The 18,606-nt window shown below is 42.0% G+C and overlaps 1 protein-coding gene across 1 annotated transcript in view; it reads right to left on the reverse strand.

Moving 5' to 3' along the window:
- Positions 1 to 630: 630 nt before the first annotated feature.
- SERINC2 (serine incorporator 2) overlaps positions 631 to 18,606 on the reverse strand; it is a 70,876-nt gene continuing 52,900 nt past the window's right edge. Inside the window, exons 4-10 of the mRNA XM_082247804.1 lie at positions 16,042 to 16,121; positions 14,945 to 15,082; positions 14,336 to 14,505; positions 13,338 to 13,428; positions 13,060 to 13,195; positions 2,142 to 2,348; positions 631 to 855 (exon numbers count right to left, since the gene is read on the reverse strand). Coding sequence (XP_082103930.1) covers positions 717 to 855; positions 2,142 to 2,348; positions 13,060 to 13,195; positions 13,338 to 13,428; positions 14,336 to 14,505; positions 14,945 to 15,082; positions 16,042 to 16,121 — 961 coding nt within the window. The 3' untranslated portion in view covers positions 631 to 716. The remainder of the gene's footprint in view (positions 856 to 2,141; positions 2,349 to 13,059; positions 13,196 to 13,337; positions 13,429 to 14,335; positions 14,506 to 14,944; positions 15,083 to 16,041; positions 16,122 to 18,606) is intronic.

The following is an 18,606-nucleotide window of genomic DNA, read 5'->3' on the forward strand; positions in this document are numbered from 1 at the left end:
GGAGTCTCAGATTAAAGAATTAAATAAAACAGTGAATAAAATTATTTTCAGTTCATACAATTTTAATAATTTAAGGGTATATTTTTCCTAAACTCAGCAGTATTAAATAAAAATCTTGCACAGCAAAATTGCTGGTTTAAAGCTGAACTCCAGGAATTACATGTTTTTGCATACTTACATTGGGGGCCAGCTTGACTTCGTGTAAGTAGGCATAACTGATATTTGTTCTCAGATTGGACAAGGTGAAAATTGTAATGTCACTGCCTCATCTTTTACCCTCATTCAATCAGAGAGTGCCTTGTATTCATTTGAAAAAACAAGGCGATCTATGAATGGTGGAGGTATGGAGCAAGTAACCCTGTGGTCAGTGTGCAGAGGGGAAGTTGCTTGCACAGAACCCAGAAGAGAAAGATAATTATTGCATGTAGTGCAGACTACTACAGTGATTTTCATTATTCCCAGTGACCCTCCGGATATCAAATATGCTTACTTACAGCAAGCCAAGCTGGCCAAATGCAAGAATGTAAAAATTATACATTTCCGGTGTTCAGATTAAAAAAAAAAAAAAAAAAAAGAAAAGTTTGTGTGCCACCACACCTAGACAGCAGTTTAATGTAAAATGGATACAAAAGAAATGGTACAGTTTGAAGAATGTATTACATAGGACAAAAACATAAAAAAACAGGTAGATGTGAAGCACTTGCTATATAGCCAGATTAGTTGAAGTCTCTGTCAGGGAGAATCAGAGGTGCAACTAATGTCCACAAGTAAAGGAGGAGTCCAACCCAGCTGGAGGAAATCTTCACCCACACTGCAGACATGGGGCTGGTTATGGAATTATCAGAGTATCCTGGTCTGTTGAGAGATAATTGAAATAAATCAACAATACTGTAGAGGCTATTCTTTTTGTCAAATATGGACTATAGAAAAAAACAAAAAACACAATATTTTAGCATTGGATGCTGGCTGACCATTGGTTTGTTTTGAGCTGTATTAGGTCATTGTAGGTTTAACAAATGTCACTTAATCTACAACTGTGTCAACACTGATATTAATCTGGTATAATATTTCCATTTACGCAGGCTCTTCAAAGTATATTCATGGCCTCCAACAATATCAGAAGAATGGAATATTGTTTAAGTAAAAGGTAACCAGCTTTAAGGGGTAACTCAATACCTGAGAAGACAGGTATAAGGAAAGTCTCTTGCATAAATATGGCTTTACTTTGAACTTATTTTCTATCATAAAAATAACATTTTAAATCCCCCCCCCCCAGAGGTAAAAGTCAGAGCTATAGAAATGTGCAAAAATGTCCAAAATTTAAGTATGTTGTGGTGCAGAACATCTTTAATGGGTACAAGGATGTAGAGAGAGATCATATATTTGGACAGAAGACTCAACCCTTCACATTTAAAAAGTGGAAGCACAATTTAAATTATAATATAAAAAAATCAAAATATCATGAGAATATATGCTTGTGCCACACCTACAATGGACATGTATTTACTGTTATTTGCAGTATAGAGTGCATGTATTAAATATATATGTAAGCTTCCACAAAGATTGCACTGACGGTTGTGGAGTGGCAAGGGTTTGTGCACTGCAGTCCTCACTGTAGCAAGGCAAACTGAAAAGTTTGTTCACCATAATGTGCAAGAATGAAGTGCACATTATTACAGTGGCTAACATTGATACCTTCACTACAGTTTCAATAAAAATAAGGAATGTGGCATTCAGAATGTTTATTGATATACATCCAGAGCGGAACTATGTATTGTGGAAGTTAAATGCAAACCTTCCATGAAAATTGCCAACCTTCCAGCCCACAGATACCAAAAGCCAAAAAAGTAATTAAATAATAATGTTTTTTTTACAAAGAAAATGTCAAAAATACTTACATTGGCCCTAGCTTACAGGTGGTGTGGGGGCGAAGTCACCCCCTCCCACTTCAGGTAGCAGACACCAAGGCAAGTTTTTTTTTTTTGTAAAAACATTATTTAATGGCATTTTTAATCCACTTGTATTTGTATCGCTGTCAGTAAAGAGGACATTCCACTTTCATGGAAAGTCAGCTTTAATGCACTTCCACTGTATGCTTCCTAAACTACAGAATATTCAAAAAGCCAGGAAACTGCACTTACAGATACCAGTTTGTGAGTGTCATCATGATGTACAGTGAGGCAAGAAAAAGACAAAAATGGAAAAAGCTGTAGCTATAGCAGACATTGTCCTCTTCATTATCATATGCTCTATGCACCCCATCTTCAGCGGTGTGAACGCCCCCATCGCCAGAACTCTCTTCAGTTTGCATCAACTTGTTCACCTGCTGGTTGCTGGAGTTACGGATGCTGTATACATAAGAGGCACAACAAAATTAGAGCAAAACCACTATGTAATAACAACACTGTGAAAGGAGTTAAAAAAAAAAAAAGTTTTTTTGACAAATCATATTAATTACACTAACATATTAGAAGCAACCTGGTGACAAAGTTGCAAGAGAATTAGATCAAGCTCATGTCCAGGATACTAGCAAACCCCCTCCTTACCACTCTCCTCTAACTAGCCACTGGTATGAAGAAAGAAAAAATAAACACACACACACCTATCCAAATGTCGGTTTTACTATATTCCAGCTATGTCCAAACTATGGCTCTCCACACCCCTGCTCTATTCTGTATACTTCCTGGGGTCCTTCTCCAGATGTTCACATCACTGCCTGCTTGATATGTACACCTCCTTCCTATTAGTGGAGGGGACACTGCCAGTGGCCTGGTTTTCTCTCCAGAGGCAGAGGAACTCACATTTGGCTGTGATGGGTCCAGTGCCCAAGAAGATAAAAAGCAGGGGGAAAAAAAAAAAAAAAGGTCTGGTCCCCAGATTTTAGCATTGCTCAAATCTGAGGAAACTGCATCTTTGATTCATTACACTGCAGGATGGCTTAGTAACAGGTATTTGGAATCAATGCTGAGGAATAAAGGTAATTGGTGTACATTTAAATTTCATTCCTTCCTGGAGTTGGGCTTTAATGATGATTATAAACCAAAAATCAAGTGCCTAAATTCTGTTTACAAGTACATCTATATAGTGTAAACTACTCGAATAATCAGCTGTATACAAGAAAAAAAAAGTTTAAAACTTTCTTTAAATACAGAAACCTATGGCATTCCTGCCCAGGCAAACACACACGGGTTGATTTACTAAAACTGGACAGTGCAAAATCTGGTGCAGCTGTGTATAGAAACCAAACAGCTTGCAGGTTTTCTTGTCAAAGCTTAAGGCTGGCCATACATTATACAATTTTCTTATTCAATTTCCTTTAGATTTACCTTTAATTATGCAAGGACCTGCCTGATTGCAAACAAACTAAAAGTGTTTCGGTTTGACCTGATATTATATGGTTTTGGTAAATCTAAGGAGAATTGAATAAGAAAAGTGTATAATGTATAACCAGCCTAATTGAACATGCTCAAGGTAGAAACAGATTGGCTACCATGCAGAGCTGCACCAGATTTTGCACTCTCTAGTTTTAGTAAATTAACCCCACAATGTCTTTTCAGTGACACCCAGAAGTGCTGTTGCACTTGGCTATAACTTGCAGCTCACTAGAAAGTCGATAAAGCATGGTCTGCCCTTCTGTGCCCATGGCCCACTCACCTACCTGACATCACTCATGTTCAGGTGTCAGCCATCTCTCCATTACCAGGCCTATTGATGTACAATATTAGGAAGCCTATCTTCTTGCTTTTTTAGTGGTAAGTCAGCTGCAGCATGTAGGCATGCATGTAAATACCCTTTATATTTTGCACAGGACTTGAGACTCATCTGAGTGGTGATTGTGCAGAAATTGCAGCAGATCTGAACTTTGCCATTACCAGTTTTAACTATTAGTCCAAAATGCAAAATCAAACTATACGAATACAGCAAAGTATTGATCAATGGCAAATAGGTTCTATAATGCTCGTAAATTGATTCCTAAAGTGGATCATCACTCCAAAAAAGCACGTAGCATCTCTGCAACCCTCCACAATTCTAAAAGCGGACTTTTGTTTTTTTCATTTCTGGCTCTGGCTTGCCTCTAGCCTAAAAGAGAATGAAGTATACTCTGCAGCAGCCTCTGAAGATATCCATGTCAGATATGCATCAGCTTACAGACAGTGGCTGGAGAAGGGTGGACCTGCCTGCATAGCTTCCAGCTGTCCCCTGTTGCGAGAGACTGTCCCTGATTGGGAACAAAGTCCTTTTCGGTCTGATCTATATAGTTGTATATAAAATGCACTATTTATCTTTCAAAAAGTGCTTCCCAGTTCTAAACCTCTCATCTAATTACTAAATGGTTTCATTTTTAAATTTTAAAAGCCAGTATGAAGGAATAAAAGTGGTAAAAATATATATATATATATATTTATGTACAATTCTCTTTTAAAGGGGGCATGGCAAGCGTTGTGTCCTATGCCTACATACTTTTGATAATAGGTGTCCCCTGTTCCCACCTCAAAAAGTTGGGAGGCATGCTGTCTGCATGTCTTTAGGGAGCTTGACTGCAAGAAGGAAAGAGGCAGCCAGCTCTTGATTATATAAAGGCAAGACGACGGCAACGTGGACCCTGGGATTGCAGCAGCAGATGATAGCAGAAAAACACTGGATTCACTGGTAAGAGTGAGTTAAAGGCAAAAACATCCTAGCAGGGTGAAATTCCATTTTATTGTGGGAAACATTTCTGACCCCCATTTTAAAGTGTTACTAAACATAGGAGCCTGCATTCACTATATCTGCTCTCCCACAGTGCACAGAACATGAAAATGCAATTATTTTAGTAAATATAAAACTGCTAAATACCTTTCTCATTAGCAGTTTTGTGATTTAAATCAGTGTCCAGCCCAGCACTGGTTAAAGCTTGTAGGAGGAGTTTTCTGTCTGTCCTAAAAGACTGCAAGATCCCTGACTGTGTCTGGATAGTGCTCATTGGCCCTGTACCGATCACATGCACCCTCCCAAGAAAAAAACCTCTCTAGCAAACATCATACACATCAAACTGAGCATGTGCACCCTAACTCTATGGACTCTGAGTTATCAGGAAATTATCAGGGGACAGTGGAAGAAGGGGAGGATCAGAGGAGACAGAATCACACAGTCTTTTTACTCAAAGCGGGGGATTAACCCCTTAGGTTTCAGAGTGAGTATAACAAGCATGCTTTACTGCATATACAGACTGCTTTTACTGTTGTGGGTTTAGTAACACTTTAGGCTTACCACTCACATTACAATCTGATCTTCTGGTACAATCTCCTTTACATCTACCAACATGTAGTACCAAAATGCATGCATCTTACATACTAGGAGAAGAACAGCTGGGGGAGTCCATAGTGGAGAATAGAAAAAAAAAAGACCTAAACCTTTGCCACTTCTGGGTAATTACTATAGTAGAAAATTTGCAGGAACCAGGTCCTGCTAGTGGTGGATTTAAAGGCACTCACATGGAAGGGTATATAGATTAAAAAATAATTTATTCATCATCATATGAAAAGACATGATAGATGCCATAATGGCTTATTAAAACAACACACATAAAAAAGGTATGTATTGATTACACATAAGGTTGGTATCAGTTGGTATTGGCATAGATATAAAACTTCTACATATAAACTTTACACAAGAGGTGTTGGATTGGTGTAGTGGTCGATGCATTCCACGTCGTACTTCCTCAAGACCAGCCACATGCCATATATATATATATATATATATATATATATATATATATATATATATATATTAGTTACAAAACATGCATTGTTATTGACTTTGCATTAGAAAAAATATTTTACTATAATACTACATTTAATTACAAATGATGATCATCATTTACATACCCCATGCTGCCACCTGTCTCCTGTGTCCACCCCTCAGAAGTATGTGACCGCATTGGGCTTATGTGGTATGTAAATGATGATGATCATTTGTAATTGAATGTAGTATTATAGTAAAATATTTTTTTCTAATGCTAAATTAATAACAATGTTTGTTTTGTAACTAGATATATGTGGCATATTTGCAGCTGGTCCTGAGGAAGCATGAAGCGAAACGCGCCAACCACTACGCCAATCCAACACCTCTTGTGTAAAGTTTATTTGTAGAGGTTTTATATCTATGCCACCAACCTTATGTGTAACCAATACATACCTTATGTGTGTTGATTTTTTTAAGCCATTATGGCATCTATTATGTATTTTTATATGATGTTTAATAAATGATTTTTTAATCTATATACCGTTCCGTAGGAGTGCCTTTAAAATCCACCACTAGCAGGACCTGGTTCCTGTAAACTTTCCTCAATGGTGGAGAAGGATCTGGGTGTTCTGGTAGATCATTAACTTAATAGTAGCATACGATGCCAAGCAGTGATTTCAAAAGTGAGCAAAACTCTTAGTATGAACTGCAGAGAGAGAGATATCATTTTGCCCTGTACACATTAGTAAGACCTCATCAGGAATATGCAGTTCAGTCTTGTGCACCAGTTCATAAAAAGGATATCGAGGAACTGGAGAAAGTGCATAGAAGAGCAACCATAGAAGAGCAACCAGACTGATAAGAGGCATGGAGGAGCTCAGCTATGAGTAAAAATTAGAGCAACTGAATTTATGCTCTCTTGAGAAGAGGAGATTATTCACTTACCTACCAGGCACTTTTACCCCTTTCCCGCCCTGCCAGGGAAAGGAGGAACCTGACCCTTCATAGAATAAGCCTTAACCACAGTCTGCCTGATCCATCTGGAAATGGTTGCAGCAGAAGCAGCCAGCCCCTTGCGAGGTCCATCCGTGAGGACAAACGATGAGTCTGACTTACGAAATGACTCCATAGCTGCCAGGTACACCCTGATTGCCCGAACCATATCCAGAGAAAGCAAAGCAACTTCCTTAGGATGCCTAGGCTTAGGAAACAGGGAAGACAACACAATGTCTTAGATCAGATGAAAACCTTCCGACCTTTGGAAGGAAAGATGGACATGGTCAAAGAACCACCTTATCCCGGTGAGCAACTAGATAAAGGTGAACGGCAAGACAGCGCCACCAGTTCAGACACCCTGCGCACCGAAGTAATAGCCACCAAAAAGGCCACCTTCTGGGACAATGTAAGCAGGAGAATCTCCTGAGTATTTTCAAAGGGAGGTTTCTGAAGAACTGACAACACAAAATTGAGGTCCCAAGGCGGCAATGGAGACTGCACCGGGGGGAGCCCAAGTGTCTCACTCCCTAGAAAAATGTACGTACCAAGGAGTTTTAGGCCATCGGACGTTGAAAGAAAAAAAGAATCGCCAAGACCCGGCCCTTATTGGTACTCAAGACCAGACGTTGCTCAACCCCTCGCTAGAGGAAAGCTAAGATCCGAGTCACAGGAAAGTAGCGAAAGGGAAACCCAAGGAGACTCACACCACGCAATGTAAGTCTTCCAAGTACGATGGTAAATCTTCCTGGAAGTAGATTTTCTAGCTTTTAAAAGCATAGGAAGCACTAAATCAGACATCCCTCCATCCTTCAGCACCTGGCTTTCAACAGCCAAGCTGTCAAAGCCAAGGATTGTAAAGCAGGATGAAAGATCAATCCTTTAGACAGCAGATCCTCCCCGAGAGGGAGTCTCCAAGGAACATTGGTCAACCAGCAGTACCAGATTGGCGAGGACAGTCTGGAGCCACTAGAATGACCGGAATCCCTTCTGCCTCGATCGTGCGCAGGAGTCGCAGCATAAGCTTGAGAGGAGAAAAGGCATATATCAGACGATAATGACCCCAGGGAGCCACTAGGGGGTCTGTGGCATCGGCTAGAGGGTCCTGAGACCATGCCACAAACCTCTGAACTTTCCTGTTGAGACGAGAAGCCAACATGTCAACCTCGGGAGTTCCCCACCGGAGACACAACTGACTGAACACCTCTGTATGAAGTGACCATCCAGAGTCCAGACTCGCTGAGCATAATCTGAGCCAAGGACGTCTCCCCACCAGGATAAGCTGGCATCCATAGTGACAACAGTCAATCCAGGGGATGAAAAGATTTTCCCTGAAAAAGTCCCGAAGAGCGAAGCTACTAAACCAGGGACCCCCTTGTTCTCCGGCTCAACATGATCAGATTGTCCAGAGATTAAGGTTCCTTGTTCCACTTCACCAGAAGCTCCTTTTGCAAAGATCTTGTGTGGAATTGTGCAAACAGAACAGCCTCAAAGATAGACACCATCAGGCCCAGCACCCGCACACAAGTCTGAAGAGATGACCATCTGCTGCACAGCAGAAGCTGAATCGCCTCCTGCAATTTCTGAAGTTTTGCCAGAGGATGAAACACTCTGGCCAAGGCAGAGTCCAGAGTCAGTCCCAAATATTCCAGGCTTGTGGACAGGAAAGTTGGCCAACAAAGCAGTCGAACACTCTGCTTACAAAAGCAGATCGTCCAAGTACCCCAGTATCGCAATCCCACACTGACGCAGTCTTGCTAGAACGGGGGCCAGCACTTTTGTGAAGACCCGAGGAGCGGAGGCGAGACCAAAGGGTAACACCACAAATTGATAATGCTCCTCTCCTACGGCAAATCGGAGGAAGCGGGAAGCGTTGATGGGCGATACAAATGGGGATGTGAAGGTAAGCGTCCTTGATATCGATGGATGTGAGAAAGTCCCCCTGATGTAGGGATGCTACCACCATGCAAATGGACTCCATTCGAAACTTCTGTAGCCCCACAAAGCAGTTCAGCACCTTGAGGTCCATAATTGGACGCACCTTGCCCTCCTTCCTGGGAGCCGTAAACAGGTTTGAATAGAAACCTTAAAAGCGTTCCGACATCGGAACCAGGACGATCACTCCTTGAGACAACAAGTCTTGCACTGCCCCATAGAGATCCTGTAAGCGATCTGGGGAGGAGTGTAGGTTGGAAGGAAAGAACCTTGCCGGCGGGTATGATCGTAACTCGATCTTGTAGCCAGATCGAACGACTTTGTGGACCCACCTCTTCTGAATTAGGAAGGTCCACGGGTCCAGAAAACAGTGAAGACGTCCCCTCACCCCTGATACAGGTGAGGGCACCCCTTCAAGCGGAGGAGTTTTTGCCTGCAGGCCTGGCAGACCCCGCTCTAGAAAAAGAGTGTCCCCGTCTGTGACGGGACTCCTTACCCTCGGAAACATGAGGAAGAAGAGTACTCTTTCCCCCTGTGAGGCCTTTGATGAGGTCATCCAGGGAAGCTGCAAACAGGCACTCTCCCACGAACAGAAGATCGGACAAGGCCAGCACTTTAGTCAGATAATGCGCCACCGGACCACTGCTGAGACAGTCTAGAAAGCAAGGGAGCGGCATCCAAAGAGGCGTCATAAACGAACTGTAGGTCTTAGACCACTTGATCCACCAACTAAGGAGGGAGCTGTTTCTCCTCCAGGTCCCGGTGTAAAACTTTTGCCCATTCAGTCATGGCTTGTGACACCATGGTCATGGTAGACACTGGCCTTAGGTGCCGACTCAGCCACAGTGTGCATATGGCAGGTCAAGGCCCGACCTCCTACCAGCCAGATCAGAGAAGACCAGAGACTCTTCTATTGGTATTAACGTGGCTTTATTCAACCTGGGAACCGGAGACTCCACTACAGGAGGTACCGTCCATATTTTAAGGAGGGACTTCTCATAAGGGTACCACATTGAAAAGCGCTTAGGGATTGTAAAGGTGCATTTTGGGGACCCCCACTGTTTTGAGACAATATCCTCAAAAGAAGGCGGGAAAGGGGAACACCGTTGCTGCTTTGGAGGACCTGTGGGTGCCAAAGGTGACCTGTGCATCTGATGCTGCATTAGTCACATCTTCCATATGTAAGGTTTCCCACACTGATACAATCAGTGCATCCACTAGCGCGTTTTCATGTGCGGCTAGCGGAACAGAGGAAATCATCCTCACTATCTGAGCACATGGGGCGCGTGGACACAGACCCGAAGGGTAACTGGCATTTGCGCCGGCCAATTCAGACCCTGGATCTGAAGAGACAGAGGAAGCAGGTATCCCTTTTGCCCAGGGCCAAATCCACTTTGGACACCAAGGACTCCAGGACCACCGTCAGTGCAGCCAGTTGTGGGGCCCCGGAGGGCCGGCAGCCTCTGAGAGTGGATCAGGTGGTGAAACATGTTTCAGTGACTCCATGAATGGAGAGCGTAATCTGCACCACAAGCGTAAAAACACACGTTAAGGGACACCCCACCGTGCTGTCTGCACCACAAGGCCCAGCACAGCACTACCGCTGTATGGCAGCAAGAGGGGGAGGGAGGCCCAGGCACTCAACACCACCAGTCAGATCACAGTAAGCTTCTGCACACCGCACGGCAATCCGTAAAAGGCATGTCTGGCTATTAGCACTAGAGGCTGAGGATTTCCCAATGCCAAATCACCGTCCATCTGATCTCCAAAAACATGGCCTCCACTATTTTCAAAGGAAAACTATAGGAAAATGGCCGCTGAGGCTACACAAACCTCTCCGCCGATCTATTGCAAACCAGGCTACAAGAAAATGGCGGCCCCATCCTAAGGCCATAAAAATGGTTCCAACAGGGAAGGGGGCCCAGACAGGCACCCCCACCATGCCCACCCCCCCTCAAGGAGTGATAGTTTTGGGCGCCGGCGGTGTGCTCCCCCCCATCCCCATCGCCACACCCCATTCACCTAAGAAAGGTATTTCCACCCCGGGGGCGATAGGGGGATGGGTAAGCAGAAGCAGATGGGGGACAAAGGCCACAATAGACCACCGAGCTGGGGGGAGGGGAGACGCGATTGAAAAGGAGGGGAACCCGGGGGTTGGACCATCCCAGGGATCGGCCCACGTCTGCCCCAAAACTCGCCAGGGGTAGAGGGGGGGACATCTACTTACTACACCAGGAACAGGATGGGCACCGCGCCAGACAGGACACCATTCCATCGTAATGTGGGTGCTGTCTGCCAGGAGGAAACGTTGCGACTCAGGCCAAAGTCAGTTGGTAAGCGCCCTTGCGGGACGTTTAACTCGCAGGCCAGTCCCCATCCAGTGGGGCTATGTCGCAGCCGACCTAGTGTGGAACTGCAGTCTGCATGCGCTCACTGGCCGGACTGGGGGGACCCTAAGAATCCAGTTCCTCGCCCAATCTGGCAGTTAATAGTAGATTCTCACAAGAACAAAATAAAAGAAGGAAAAAAGCTAGGACCAGAGATCTCAGCAAGGAACTCGGTCCTTAATCCTGACTAGGCAGAAAAAAATTGAATACCTATAGCAGGAAGTGGGACTATACCCCCAGGGACTGCCCCATAGGCGTGCTCAAGCTTTTCTCTGCCTAGTGGCCTAGTGTCCTACTCCTGTAGGGGGCAGCATAACCCTTCGGTCATGAAGATGAAGAACTGTGTCCCTTAAAGAATGAAAGAGGAAAAAAAAAAGTTTTTCATAGTTTGTTTTAAAATTTTGCAAACAGGTAATTTTCCTCCACTGATGTGTGCAGATGAGGCTTCACTGATGGGCAGCACTGATAGGTGACACTGATGAGCACTGGTGGGACTGCACTGATAATCAGTGCCCGATTCTCAGTGTAGGTGTCGCTTTCACACAAGTCAGTTATCGGCTCTCGTCTCTTCAAGCTGTCAGCGTGAGAAAAGGAATGAAGATAACCGTCTTGCGTTTACATCGTGATCAGCGGTGAATGGACACAGATGATCATGTGGTAAAAAAAAAGCGGATTGGCTCTTTACCCTGATCTGTGACCAGCTGTGTCCGGAGGACGCAGCGATCACAGAGCGCGCCACTGCGGGTGCGATCAAGGGAGGATGTCATGACACCCTCCCAGAACTGGCCAGCCACGCTGTAGCCATCATTTGGCTATAGCACAGTCAGCAAGTGGTTAAGGGGGGGGATATGATCAACATGTATAAATACATAAATGGTTCATATAGTAAATTTGGTGTTGAGCTATTCACTTTCAGGTCATCACAGAGTACAAGGGGGCACTCTATGTCTAGAAGAAAAGAGATTAAGCCTCCGTTCACATCGGCGCAATTTGATATGCAAAATTTTGACAGGTCAAATGCCATGTTAAATTGCAGCCTATTGCCGGCAATTGGAGCGTCCCAATCGGTGCGACTATGACATTGTGGTGCTGCACTGATTTCCAAAACTGGCTTCTGCACTACTTTTGGCGACCTCGGGGGCGACTTCAATTGGCATCTGTACATGAACCCACACACAAAGTCGGACTGAAATGTGGCTTTGAAATCATGCGAGTTCAGCTGAAGTCGCACAATTTCAAAGCAGTGTTCAGTGTGAACGAGGGCTTACTCTCCAAATACGGAAAGGCTTTTTCACAGTAAGAGCTGTGAAAATGTGGAATAGACTCCCTCAAGAGCTGGCTCTGGCTAGCTCTGTAGATGGTTTTTAAAAAAAAGCCTGGATTCTTTCCTAGGTACACATAATATAACTGGATACTAAAATTTATAGGTAGAGTTGATCCAGGGAGTATGTGATTGCCTCTTAGGGGATCAGGAAGGATTTTTTTTCCCCCTGCTGGAGCAAATTAGAATTAGGCTTTATTGGGGGTTTTTTCTGCCTTCCTCTGGATAAACAGTGAGTATAGAATTGTGTATATAGGATTGTATATATTTTTTTCCTTCTATTGGTTGAACTGGATGGACTTGTGTCCTTTTTCAACCAGACTAACTATGTAGCACGAGGATCTGCCTGCCTGGACACAAGTTGGTTGAATATTGTAACATATTATGGCCAGCCTTAGTCCAATAGATTAAAAAAAAAAAACACAACCAGTGTTGCACAAAATTACATTGGAAAATAACCCCTTTTCAAATTGGACCAAGGACATTTTTTGTTGTATGGACAGCTTTTCTTTCCTTAAAAGTGTACATAAAATGTCGACTGAAGCACTCCAGCAGTAACTGTATAATCAAATCATATAATGTAGCCCTATAACTAACACAGCAGGAAAGGGTCCCATTCCCGAATGGGATCCAGTGTAGTCAGAAAAAACAGATTCTTTCCATCATAGCCAACCAAAGCAAAAACACATACCAACTGACCTGATGAAGAGAGTGCACAAAATAAAGATCACAAGTCCTACAATGCTGGGAGCATCCCACCACTGAGCCACTGTAGGGGTGGTAGAACCGGTTCCATTATTCACAATAGCAAGCAATGTAGGATTGCAAGTCTTATCTGGAAAAGAAACAGGTGACAGAAATTATGTAGGAAGCCTGTGATTGCAGCTTAGCAATAACAATGAATCCAATACACAATCCATTACAGTTTTTTCTTTCATTTATTCAGTCTCTGTGGGCTTTTATGACTTGTTCCTCACCTGGAAAATTTGCTATAGCAGACCATGTGACAAAAATTGTATACAATGTAATAACAGATGATTGTAGTAATCCTGAATGGGGCTGAGCATCCTGCAAAAAAGAAAAAAAATTAAATTCAAAGTACTTTTAAAAGGTACTGGATATTTCAGTGTGTTAAAAGCTAGTTTCCGGGTCTCCCCTGGGAGTTAATACTAAGTTAGGTACCCAGAACAAGCAAGAAAAGTCAGCATTTATTTTTCTGCAAAAGTGTTGCCATTCATAGTGTCAGCCAGGCAATTAGCACTTTCAGAAAAAGATCAGCAATGGAATTCCAAATTTAAATTGATATTAAAGGCTACTTTTCCCCCTAAAATAAAAAAAGATGTTATACTTCCCTCCTCTGTGAAACAATATTGCAGAGTGGTCACTTACTTTCGCTTTGGTATTCTCCTGCTTCCTGCTGGAGTGCTTCCTCCCTGTACTAAGGGGACATCTGTGCTTCTGAGCAGGACTGTGTGTGTCCAAAGCCCCATTCCCTCCTCACAAGAATTTGACTGAGAGCAGCAGGAGCCTATGGTTCCCGCTGCTGTCTGTGTCTGTGAGACCAGAAAGAGAGGAGAGCAGGTGCTGTACCCGAAACAGGGGGCTGGATTGGTGAGGTGTCAGGTAAGTGTTTAGGGCTGGGCAGGGAGGGAGAGCAATTGTATAAAAAAAAAAAAAAATGTAGAAACAGTTTAAATATTAATAAAAAATTAATAAAAAAAAAGGGGGAAGAAGGATAATTAGAGGTAATATACATTATAGTCTCCATCTGGGGTTGTTAATACAGTGATTAAGCAGCAATAGGTAAGAGATTTTTTTTTTTTTTTTGTATGGGCAGGTTCAGGCAAGACATCCAGCAGTCATGAAGAAACTCTGGTCCTGTTAACTTTAATACATTTAGGAGACAGTATAAATTCTATGAAACAACACATAACTGCACAGAACATATTTTCTTTTGTTCAGAACATTTTCTTACCTGTACTTTGGGAAGAATAGACACTACAGAAACAATAACACAGAATATAAGGTTGAGACTGATGAGCACTTTGTTGAGAACACAAGCCCCAGATCCAGTGTAGTAAACATACAGACACGCGATGGCTGCAATTGCACCAGCGTAGATCAGCAAAGTACATATGAGAAGAGCTGTTGACATAAAAAGTGGCATGTTAAAGCAGTGCCAAACCACAACATTTACTAAGAAATTGTAATTTGTTCTCTAAGAGTCGGTTCACACTGGGGCGACACGACTCTGTACTACTTCAGGGGTGACTTGTGCATTACCATGCACCACGACTTCGGAGCGACTTGCAGGGACTTCACATAATGGAAGTCTATGCAAGTCGCTCCGAGGTCGCCCCCCCGAAGTAGTACAGGACCCTTTTTCTAAGTCGGAGCGACTTGTGTCGCTCCTATTAGAACGGGTCCTGTAGCGGTCAATGGACCGCGAGGGAGCGCGACTTGTCAGGCTGTCAAGTCGTCTGACAAGTCGCGCTAGTGTGAACCGACTCTAATCCTTAATAGCCTTTAATAGCCTTGTACTTTAGAATGATTAATTTGCACTGATAATTTTCTGTCTTCTTACCTGCATACCAACACTTAGTATTGCCATCCTCAGCCCGCTGCAGCCAAGACAGACTCCAGGAGTGGGCAAGATCAATAATGAGTACAAGCTGGACCAAGAAGAACAGGAAACCCCCAACCATGCCAAAATAATACCACACTGTGTGAAAGAGAAAAAAAACTGAATTTAAAACAAAATCTGACACAAGAAGAAACGATCAAGCATGAGAACACACAGAAAGATTTGAGTGAGGCAGATACGCAATTAGTACGTCTTAATAGGGTTGCGAATTGTCCATTTGACGCCACAGACACAGAAGAATCATACAGTATAGTCAAATTTCCCATTTTTGTTAAATTTACAGAGACCCAATAATTAAACAAAAAAAAAGCCACCAGTTTTAAAAATTTGTTAAAAGCCAGGTTTGACAATATTTAAAGCTGGACTCCTGGCAGATCCAAATATGCAATAATCTTACTACTGGTTTCCTGCAATGCCATGTAATGCAGCCCTAAGGCCTCCTTCACACCACAGTGCAGAGGTCAGTTTTTTTTTTTTGCATTTTGCAAGGGCTCAGAGAAAACAAGGGTTCTATATGTGCTTTGTTCACACCACAAAGTGCAGTTTTTTTCTGCATGAGAAAAAAAACCGACAGAAAATCAACATTCAAATAAAAAAAAATGACACCATTCAAAACAGCCAAAAGCAGCGTTTTGAATGCTTTTAAGTGCAGAGGAGGGGTTTGGGGTCTTTTAGACCCCCAGATCCCTCCACAAGAGTACCTGTAAAAAAATCAAAAAAAAATTAAAAAAAAAAAAAAAAAAAAAATCGGCCGATACAGATATGCAATGACCAAAATATCGGTATCGTCAATAAAAAAACAAGATTGGTCAATCACTAGTATGAATAAAACAATGCTTTTCATTAAAAAGGACACATTCTTTCAGAAAATTCAAATGTCCTGCAAACAAACCATAATTTCTCTGTGATATCAAACACTTTATTTCTAGCAAAAGGCTGAAACAAAAGTCTGAAACAATGGTTTACCACTGAATATTATATAGCCATCATAAGTGATGTCAAAAAAATTAAACAATTGCAGACTTGTGCAAAATTACCTGTGGTGAACACTCCGTTAGGGATGAAGAAAGCTCCAACAGTGATGCCCACTAAAATCAGAAATTTGAAAAACCAAAACCTAAACAAAACAAACAAGCCAGAGATTCAAATTATTACCATCAAGGCAACAAGGAAACCAAATAACGCACAAAATATGTGCATGTAGTTCATTTGTAATGCATAAAAAAATTAAAAAGATTAAAATCCTAAATTTTGTGTGTGTGATCTACTTTTCATAAATCAACCTAAAAATAATTCAAGCAAACAGCCAAATACAGTTGCAATACATATATAGGAACCAATATGGGATTTTTAAATTATACCAGTTTTGTGATCCTGGAATCTTCTTATGTATGCATTCGCCTTTACATATGAGAACGGTGGGATGGGGGTGCTTCATAAAAAAAAAAAAAAATTTCCCCCATTTTATAAATTTTGGATTTTTTTTTTTTTGAACTGTAAATTTACATTTTTTTGATCACTTTTATTGCTATCACAAGAAATGTAAACATCTCTTGGGATAACAAAAAAAAAACACAACAGTTCCTGTTTGTAGAGAGATCCGGAGTCTATAAGGCCCCATAGCTCTTCTCTGGCCTCCAAAGAATCAGATCACACCAAGAACAGAATGATGACTGAAATATCACCCTTCCCATTCAAGGACATTCAGGTACCACAGGGAAAGGTTACATTTCTTCTGTTTAATCCCTTTTTAAACATTCGTTTCTTTAGTTTACCCTTTTCAGCACTAATTAACTCCTTCTCCTCCTTCCTTCAACTATTACTTTCCTGCTGATTTGTCTATTTCTATTATATTAAAAGAGAAGCTCAGGAATATAAAAAAAAACAAAAAAAAAAAACAAACACACATTTATTCTCACCTAGGTGGATGCAGCATCGATCCAATTCTGCATCTGTCCCCCGCCTCCTCTACACCAAGAACTGAGCCATCAAAGACAGCTGATCGCGCAGTTCACAGTCTTCAGTGAGGAGAGAGCCAGTGACTGTTAGTGGCCCTCTCTGCTCTGGCCCTCCAGCGCTCACTGAATTGTTGGGCTGTGGAGGGGGCGGGAGATACAAACCCCATTGTATCATTCTCTCTCCTTGAGAAAAAAAGAGAGAGAGAGAGAAGAAAAAAAAATCTGTGTAAAAAAACAAAAGGAAAAATACCTAGAATAAGGTTTGATCTAGGTTAGTGCTAGGGTCAAAGGTCAAGGTCAGTATATTTTGGGCAGGATTTAACCACTTAAGCCCCGGAAGATTTTACCCCCTTCCTGACCAGGGCCTATTTTGCGATTCGGCACTGCGTGATTTTAACGGACAATTGCGCGGTCGTGAGACGCTGTACCCAAATGAAATTGACGTCCTTTTTTCCCACAAACAGAGCTTTCTTTTGGTGGTATTTGATCACCTGTGCGATTTTTTGATTATGCGCTATAAACAAAAAAAGAGCGACAATTTTGCAAAAATAACAATATTTTTCAATTTTTTTTTATATGAAATTCCCCCCAAAAAAATGTAAAAATCAAAATTTCATATTTTAGGCCAATTTGTTTTGTGCTACATATGTTTGGTAAAAAAAAAAAAAAAAAAAAAAATCGCAATAAGCGTATTTTGATTGGTTTGAGCAAAAGTTATTGCGTTTACAAACTAAGTGAAAGATTTTTGTCATTTTTATTGTTTTTTTTTTTAACGAGGTAAGTTATACAAGTATAAGTAATGGCGGCGATCTGCGATTTTTTTTGCGGGACTGCAACATTGCGGTGGACAGATCGGACCCTTGACTGACATTTTTGACACTTTTGGGGGTACCAGTGACATTACTACAGTAATCAGTGCTATAAATATGCACTGTTACTGTAAAAACGACACTGGCAGTGAAGTGGTTAACTTTATTAGAGATGCAGTGGCTATGTGTGTCCCTAGGGGCGTGCTTCTTACTGTTGTGGGATGTGGCTTTTCATGTAACAGCAGAGATCTACGGTCCTACATAGCAGGACCGTATGATCTCTGCTGTTACACAAGGGAGAATGACAGGCGGCTGTGTTTACATTAGCCGCCTGCCTTTCTCCTTCTGTAACCGACGATCGTTTACTTCCTGGAATCGGTGGAACGCACGCCATTGCGGCGTTACTCATTGTTTCTTTCCATGCGAATATTATCGCTTTTCTTTGTAAGTATAATCTAAAGCTTTGGGGGAATAAATTATTCGAGATATATTACACTATTGGCCCCTTTCTTTTATTCCATATATCTGGATTACCACGATCATTGCCTGTTTGGAGCGATCCCACCAAGGCTCTCCTTATCCTTTGGAACTACAGATATTGGAGCTCGGTTGCTGCATTTGATTCTATATGCGCTGATTTATCTGATTTGTGGTGAGTAGGGGACCTGGAGGGTCACTCATTGGAGCACTATTCCCATTGGGTCGATCTGCACCTGAGCATTTTATACTTATATATTTATTTGTACCAAGGAATAAGGACTTTTCTACATTATATTTTAAATTAAATATTTATTCAATATTTATGCGGACAATTTATCACATTTCTATTGTTTAA

Source organism: Pelophylax lessonae, assembly GCF_965119305.1.
Source record: "Pelophylax lessonae genome assembly, chromosome: 2".
Lineage (NCBI taxonomy): Eukaryota > Metazoa > Chordata > Amphibia > Anura > Ranidae > Pelophylax > Pelophylax lessonae.